Below are 8,380 nucleotides of genomic sequence, written 5' to 3'. Positions count from 1 at the left end.
TAGGGGTTTAAGGGATAATCTGTCATCCAGACAATAAATATGTACAAGAAGTCATTGCACATTTAACAAAAATGACATAGGCCTAATGCACTTTGTATATTTTTGCCTGAAGTTGTACTTTTCAGAAATTTATTTATTTATTTTATACAGGTATTTATATACCGCCTTTCTTGGTCGTCAGATTTCTCCTTAGACACTAGCTAGATATTCTAGAATATGGTTGGCCTGGGACCACTTTTTAAATGACAATCTATCATGACCCACTAGACTGGGGTGCCCAAACCCCGGCCCTGGGGCCACTTGTGGCCCTCAAGGACTCCTAATCCAGCCTGCTGGGAGCCCCCAGTCTCTAATTTGCTCTCGTCCTCCGGTGACTTGCTGGAGCCTGTGCTGGCCTGACACAGCTGCTCTCAGCGTGGCGGCCAACTGTTGGACCTCTCATGTGAGCTGTGGGACGAGGGCTCCCTCTACTGCTTGTTGTTTCATGTCTGTGATGTAGCAGTGGCAGCAAAGGAAAGGCCGGCCTTGCTTTGTGCAAGGCCTTTTATAGGCCATGAGCTATTGCAAGACCTTCATTTATTCATATGTTCCATCTTTAATATATTCATTTATGTTAATTTATTCAAAGTTGAAATATAAATTAACTCTTTTTTCCCCTGGCCCCTGATACAGTGTCAGAGAGATGATGTGGCCCCCCTGCCAAAAAGTTTAGACACTGCTGCACTAGACCAAAAAAGATCTAGAAAGAAATATTTTATTAATAATTGGGGTCCTGTGCTCCCAAGACTGTAGAGCCCTTACACATAGTTTGTGTATGTAGACATTTGCTAAACTCTTTCTAGAAATGGAGTTCAAGGACTATGCCCTCAAACCTTTTCAGCAGTGGTTCTCAACCGTTAGGAGCCTGTGGACCACTGAGACAAAAATTGAAACTGGCGACGACCACATCCAATGAGGGCCTCCAATTTTATCAGAGGGTAAAATATTTCTTTTGGGCCCCTTCCTGAAGGGGAGGGTGTAAAAAGAGTTAGGGAGGGTGGCAATGGGGGTGGGGAAGGGGAAAACAGGGCAGGGGGAGGGTTGAACAGAAGGAAGAGTCTTTGGAGCCCTGCTCTACTATGCAATGCAGAGCCCAGGTCTTCCTGCCCACACAGTGTCAGCAGCTAGATACAGTAATACAGAAAACCAAACGCACTCCTAAATCTCTAAAAAAAAAATTTTAAATATAGAAAATCATTGCAGAAAAGTAGATCATATTTAGGCTCATACTAGAGTGGAAAGTGTCCTATTGCAACCAAAATGTACTTCTGCAGCAGCTGTAGTTCCACAGTTGTGTTCTTGATACACTCCTTCACAGTAAGCAGATCTGCAGCCTAGTTTCCTCCCAAAGTTGGCACTACGCTAAGGAGTGACAGGTGCTGACCACAGACCACTTAGCAGTCCCTCTGCTTTCTGGCTGATGTTTGGGTGACCTTTGAATGCTGGCGGTGCTGTCACTCTAGTGGTAGCATGAGGCGGAGTCTGCAACCCACACAAGTGGCTTAGGTAGTGCAGCTCATCCAGGATGGCACATCAATGCGAGCTGTGGCAAGAAGGTTTGCTGTGTTTGTCAGTGTAGTGTCCAGAGCATGGAGGCGCTACCAGGAGACAGGCCAGTATACCAGGAGACGTGGAGGAGGCCGTAGGAGTGCAACAACCCAGCATCAGGACCGCTACCTCCGCCTTCGTGCCAGGAGGAACAGGAGGAGCACTGCCAGAGCCCTGCAAAATGACCTCCAGCAGGCCACAAATGTGCATGTGTCTGCTCAAACGGCCAGAAAAAGACTCCATGAGGGTGGTCTGAGGGCCCGACGTCCACAGGTGGGGGTTGTGCTGACAGCCCGACACCGTTCAGGACGTTTGGCATTTGCCAGAGAACACCAAGATTGGCAACCTCGCCACTGGCGCCCTGTGCTCTTCACAGATGAAAGCAGGTTCACACTGAGCACGTGACAGACGTGACAGAGTCTGGAGACGGCAGGGAGAACGTTCTGCTGCCTGCAACATCCTCCAGCATGACCGGTTTGGCAGTGGGTCAGTAAAGGTGTGGGGTGGCATTTCTTTGGGGGGGGCCGCACAGCCCTCCATGTGCTCGCCAGAGGTAGCCTGACTGCCATTAGGTACCGAGATGAGATCCTCAGACCCCTTGTGAGACCATATGCTGGCGCAGTTGGCCCTGGGTTCCCCCTAATGTAGGACAATGCTAGACCTCATGTGGCTGGAGTGTGTCAGCAGTTCCTGCAAGATGAAGGCATTGATGCTATGGACTGGCCCGCCCGTTCCCCAGACCTGAATCCAATTGAGCATATCTGGGACATAATGTCTCGCTCCATCTACCAGCGCTACGTTGCACCACAGACTGTCCAGGAGTTGGCGGATGCTTTAGTCTGGGAGGCGATCCCTCAGGAGACTATCTGCCACCTCATCAGGAGCATGCCCAGGCGTTGTAGGGAGGTCACACAGGCACGTGGAGGCCACACACACCCACCACTGAGCCTCATTTTGACTTGCTTTATGGACATTACATCGAAGTTGGATCAGCCTGTAGTGTGTTTTTCCACTTCAATTTTGAGTATGACACCAAACCCAGACCTCCATGGGTTGATAAATGTGATTTCCATTGATGATTGTTGTGTGATTTTGTTGTCAGCACATTCAACTATGTCAGGAACAAAGTATTTAATAGGCATATTTCGTTCATTCAGATCTCGGATGTGTTGTTTAAGTGTTCCCTTTATTGTTTTGAGCAGTGCATTCCCACTAACAATTTTTTCAACTTCAAACTGGGCATGGGTGCTTCCAAAGTGGCTTTTTTCATGTCACAATTTTTTTGCAACTCACCAAAAACCAACTTGTGACCCAAAATTTGGGAAACACCACTATAGGCTAACTTTAAATGTATTTATTAAACTTTTAAGGAATTAATGGGCAGAAAGCTAAAAATTAATTATACACCATATAGTGTCATCTCTTCTGAAGTAGTAATGAACCTACTTCAATTAAAAGAAATCTCAAATTTTAGGGATGACTTAGCTCAAAAGGGTGTAAAGGAATAAAGGCAAAGTTTATTTATTTATACAGGTATTTATATAATGCCTTTCTTTGGTTTTCTCCTCAGATTTCTCCTCAGACTTTAATCCAAGGTGGTTTACATTGGCAGGCTGTTCTAAATCCCCGTAGGGATTTTTATAGTTGAATAGTTCTAGTCTTTCATAGAACTCCCCGTTTGTGATGCAGCCTGTCAACTTAGGGGGGTTTGGGGTGCTCAGAGTTCTTGGTTCTCGAACCCTAAAGCCCTCAAGTCCCCTCTGCTTAGTAGTACTGCCACCACCCTGTATGTGCCAGTGCCTCAGTCCAGGGACACCAAGACCCTCTAGGCTTATCTCTATCCCTTGCAGGCACTGAGCTCTTTCTCCAATTAAAGCTTCAGTCCTCAAGTTACTAGACCTCAATGAGCACTTGGTAGCTTGCTGAAAGGCTAGGCAGGATTCTGAACCTTTGTCCCCAACAGACAATGGCTGAACAGTGCAGATGTTTGTGCTGCCACAATCTGCCTAAAACTGCAACAAAAACAAAGTTGGCTGTAATCCCCTGCATGCATGCTTACTTGGAAGGAAGCCCTGCTAGATCAGGACATAGGCCCATGTAGCCCAGCTTCCTATATCTCACATGGTCCCACCAGATGCCTCAGGGAGCACTCAAAACACCTGCATCCTGGTGCCACTCCCTTGCAACTGGCATTCAGAGGTAGCTTACTTCTAAAACCAGGAGGTTGCACATACCCATCATGGCTTGCAACCTGTGATGGACTTTTCCTCCATCAATCTGCCCGATCCCCTTTTAAAAGCATCCAGGCCAGATGCCATCACCCCATCCTGTGGCAAGGAGTTCCACAATCTAATAACAGTCTGGGTAAAGAGATACAGTACATCCTTTTGTCAGTCCTAACTCTCCTGCCACCCAGTTTTAGGGGGTGTCCCCGGGTCTGGTGCGGTGCGAGAGGGAAAAGCATCTCTCGATCCTCCCCTGTCCATCCCCTGCATGATTTAGACTCAAGGGGACTTCCTCCCGAGTAAGTGCGTGGCTGGCTGTGCAGTCTGGGACGGTCTCTGGCTGCAGGGATCAAGACCGCCCTTCTTCTTGATCCCCTGCAAGCGTCCACTTTGTCCCCGCTTTGCAAGCGGTGCAAAACCCAAGCCACCCGCCGGACGCCTGGGGGAGACCTTGCAAAGTTTCCCGGGCTTCTTGCCGACTGGCTGCAGAAGGCAGGAAGGGGAGGCGTGCCCAGGAAGTGTCGGGGCTGATGGCCCTGGAAGGGGAGAGGCGCTGGGCTGCAGCCACTGCGATCATGGCTGCAAGGAACCCAGGCACGGAGCTCGGTAAGGAGAGCGATGCAGGATGCTCGAGGGTGCAGGAGAAAGAGGGCGAGCGGGCTGGAATTCGAGGGCGGGGGTGGCATTTTGCAGCACAGACCCGGGTGCACTGAACTCTGCTGGGTGCAAGAGGGTCTACTCCCTAGGAAGTGGTTCTGGATGTGCAATGCAATGCTAGACTTGCCCAGATGCAGCACCCAGTGAGTTCAAGGCGTTTACTTCCGAGTAAGCACCCCAAGTCTCCCTAGTAGTACTGGGGATGGCAGATAGCCTGGGCTGCTGATGGTGTGTAGGCAGGATGACCAGATGTCACAACCACCAAAGAGGACCAGGCATCCCAAAATGTAGGACATCCAAGAAAAATGTATTGGATGTCCTACATTTTGGGGTTTCTGCTCCCCAAATACTTTGGGTACAGTGTTTCTCAAACTGTGGGTCGGGACCCACTAGTTGGGTCACGAGACAATTTCAGGTGGGTCACCATTCATTTCAATATTTTATTTTTCATATATTCATTGCTACCATGGGATGTGACTGCATTTGGGGAAATGTTACAGACCTGTACTTTTAACAGGCTACTATGTATACACTCCCCTGGGGACTGGGGATAAGAATAGGCTCTCATTTTGGCTGTATTTGTCCTAAGAGGCGACTAAACAGCCACCGGGTAGATGGGATTCATTAGCCTGGGAAGGCAGCTCATCTGAGAGAAGGAAAACTCTGATCCCAAACCTCCACTGCCTTGTGGCTACATCCAGTTACGGAAGAGGCTTCAGGAGTCAATCTCGAGGCAAAATCAGGAACCGGAGTCCCTGAGGCAGTTCATGGCTGAACACAGTCACATTCTGGCAACTCACCAAACCGTATTGGCCTCTGCCTTTCCATTGGACCATTTCAGCGACGTGGAGAGGGGGGACTTGCTGCATGGGAAACAGTCTATCCTCCATACCTACTTTACCCAGGCTTCGTGCACTGGAGAGGACACTGTTCCAGAACCACCATTCAGAGTGTGATACCATAGTCTTTCGAGATTGAAGGATGCCGACATGTATACGTTCTGAACAATGATAGTCAAATGGTACTTACTCCTGGGAAAGTGTGGGTAGGATGGCACCCTGGGATTGTTAAAAATTTTCCTGCTTAATAATGTCACTTCCGGTGGGTCCTGACAGATTCTCATTCTAAAACTTGGGTCCCAGTGCTGTGTGAGAACCACTGATGTATAGGGCATGACAAAACAAAAGCTAAAAACACTCCTATGTATTGATTTCATGTGGTTAATTTAAACACTGCATTACTTATTTTAAAACTCAATACTCTATTACAAATAATTTTTGCGTTCCAAGAAGGCTTTGCGCTGACTGCTCACAGGGAAAAGGAGGACATTTAAGTCCTTTTCCAGGACACAAGGCCAAAAAAGAGGACATGTCCTCAAAAAAGAGGGCATCTGGTCACCCTGTGTGTAGGAGAGTGAATTTCACTGGTTGGAGAAGGGAAGAAATCTCCCTTTGCTACATAGTTAGGGTTGCCAAATACAAACTGGGACAGAGTGCCTATACCTTTAACCATTGAATAGGGGAGGGAATGTTGGCAGGTGCAACTTTTAAACTCAGGGTCTTTGTGAGGAATTTTATCAGGGGGTACAAAAGTTCCTTTGGGGCACCTTCCTAAAAGGGGAAGTGAGGAGGTGAAATTAAGCGGGGAGGGTGATGACAAGAGGGTGGGCAAAACAGGGATGGGGAGGGTGGTGACAACTGGAAAAGTCTTTGGAGGCCAGGTCTACCTGCCCATGCAGCATTGGCAGCTTGATACAGTAATATAGTAAACCAAAGCCTCTCTAAAATCTTTTAAATATAGAAAATCATTGCAGAAAATTAGCATCATCATATTTAGGCTCACACTAGAATGGAAAGAGTCCTGTCTGCAGCAAAATTTCCTTCTGTAGTAGCTGTAGCCCTGCAGCTGTGTCCTTGAAGTCCTATTCACTGCTTCAGGGTAAGCAGACCCACAAGCCAAAGAGCTCCTGTAGCAGGCCAGTTTCCTCCCAGATGTGGCACTGTGTGAAAGAGTGCCTGCACCTGCCAACATTTCCTCTTCTATACAATGGTTAAAGGTGTAGGCACTCTGTCCAACTTTGTATCTGGTACCCCAGTATACAGCAGCAGGGTTCTGCCCCTGCTGTGTCCCCCCACCCCAATAGCGCACTGTGCAAATGAAGAGCCCTGGAATCTCCCTCTGGTGTTTTGAAAAGGTTTAAATTACAAATCTGGTGGGTTAGTAGGGGAAGAGAGTGGCAAAAACTTTTGCTGCAGGGATTCCATACTGCAGACACAGCAAAGGGGCCTACAGCGGTGGTGGGTTGCTGAGGGGTAGCCTTACATGAGTAAGCAATAGATGTGCATCAATTATCCATGCCTGGGTTCCTTCCAGCCTTGACTATTGCAATGCTCTGTGTGGGGCTGGCTGCAAATACCATCCAGAAACTTCTATTGGTTTACAACGAAGCAGCCAGGTGATTGGACCGCAGAACTTTGATCTTTTGTTCAGCCGTTGTCTGTTTTCTTGGCAGCCTGGATTTATGTGTTGGTTTTGTCCTTCAAGTTTTTTCTGGCTTGACGCCAGTGTCACATGAGGACAACCTGCTTCTGCCAGAGTCTACCTGGTGCTTAGTGCTGCAGCAGAGCTCCTAATCTCTGTTGCTCCCTTGCATGGGATGATATGAGTGGGCATGTGAGACCAGAGCTTTTCATGGTGCTGCCAGGGTGACCCAATACCTTCCCCCAGATATCCACCAGGATCCTTTCCTCCCTGTGCTCAGGTATGTGTGAAAAACCTTTCTTGCTCCACCAAGTTTTAGATCAGAACTGCTATTTCAGGTGCAACCTGCTGTTTTCATTTCCATTTAGTCTTTCATGTTGTATGTTGGCTGCTGCCAGGGCTGGCCTTGCCATTTGGGGAGAGTGGTGAATTGGCAAAAGGTGCCTCCTACCCTCTATCAACCCACACTGTCCTCGGGACCACTACCCACAGAGCTGCTACAGTTGGCTCTTAGATCCTTTTCTGCCTTGCTGAGAACAAAAAGAAAGAGGATTCGGGCAGCAGCAGGCCTGTCTTAGGAAAGCAGCTGGTTGGTCAAAGAAAGGGGACGGAGATGGGGCAAAGCAGGGCCAGCCCCCTTACCCTTTTCTCCAGCATTGCCTCTGCCCTCTTACTTCCACCTAATCCTATTTGAAATAAACAGGCTGGACAGAGTCTGCTGGAAGCATTTATTTATTTATTTTATTTGAAGAACTTATACTCCACCTTTCTCCACAATCAAGGACACTCAAGATGGCTTATAGCAGTGGTTCTCACACGTTTAGCACCAGGACCCACGTTTTAGAATGAGACTCTGTCATGGCCCACCGGAAGTGATGTCATGACCGGAAGTGACATCATCAAGCAGGAACATTTTTAACAATTCTAGACGGAAATCCTACCCACACTTACCTAGGAGTAAGTTCCATTTACTGTCACTGTTAAAAGAATATACATAGTAGCTTGTTAAAATTACAGGTCTGTAACATTTCCCCAAATGCAGTCACATACCACAGTAGCAACTAATACATTAAAAATAAAATATTGAAATGAATGGGGACCCAGCTGAAATGGGCTTGCGACACACCTAGTGGGTCCCAACCCACAGTTTGAGAATTACTGGCTTACAGAATAAAAAACAGATACAAATTAAATTTAAAGCAATACTAAACTTTTACTTGGTATGATGGGTGGGTTGCAGTGCCAGTAAGACTGGGAACTATTGCGTTATACAGAAGGCACTTTGCGTAGGAATTGGCGTGTAGGTGTTCACATAGCTCATCTCGTTTGTTGAGTCTATGTACACGTGAGCAAGGCAGCCTGTAGCTGAAGTATGATTTGTGTGGTATTGTGTGCCCAGCACTTTGTGTGCATGTTCACAGGACTGTTGT

At 47.6% G+C, this 8,380-nt stretch overlaps 1 protein-coding gene across 1 annotated transcript in view; it reads left to right on the top strand.

Moving 5' to 3' along the window:
* The first annotated feature begins 4,343 nt into the window (after window positions 1-4,343).
* The window catches only part of DERA (deoxyribose-phosphate aldolase), a 58,275-nt gene continuing 54,238 nt past the window's right edge, over window positions 4,344-8,380 (top strand). The window contains exon 1 of the mRNA XM_066633733.1: window positions 4,344-4,418. Coding sequence (XP_066489830.1) covers window positions 4,388-4,418 — 31 coding nt within the window. The 5' untranslated portion in view covers window positions 4,344-4,387. The remainder of the gene's footprint in view (window positions 4,419-8,380) is intronic.

Source organism: Tiliqua scincoides, chromosome 7 (genome assembly GCF_035046505.1).
Source record: "Tiliqua scincoides isolate rTilSci1 chromosome 7, rTilSci1.hap2, whole genome shotgun sequence".
In the NCBI taxonomy this organism is placed as follows: domain Eukaryota; kingdom Metazoa; phylum Chordata; class Lepidosauria; order Squamata; family Scincidae; genus Tiliqua; species Tiliqua scincoides.
The sequence above is the reverse complement of the archived record's forward strand: the minus strand, read 5'-3'. Positions and strand labels throughout refer to the sequence as shown.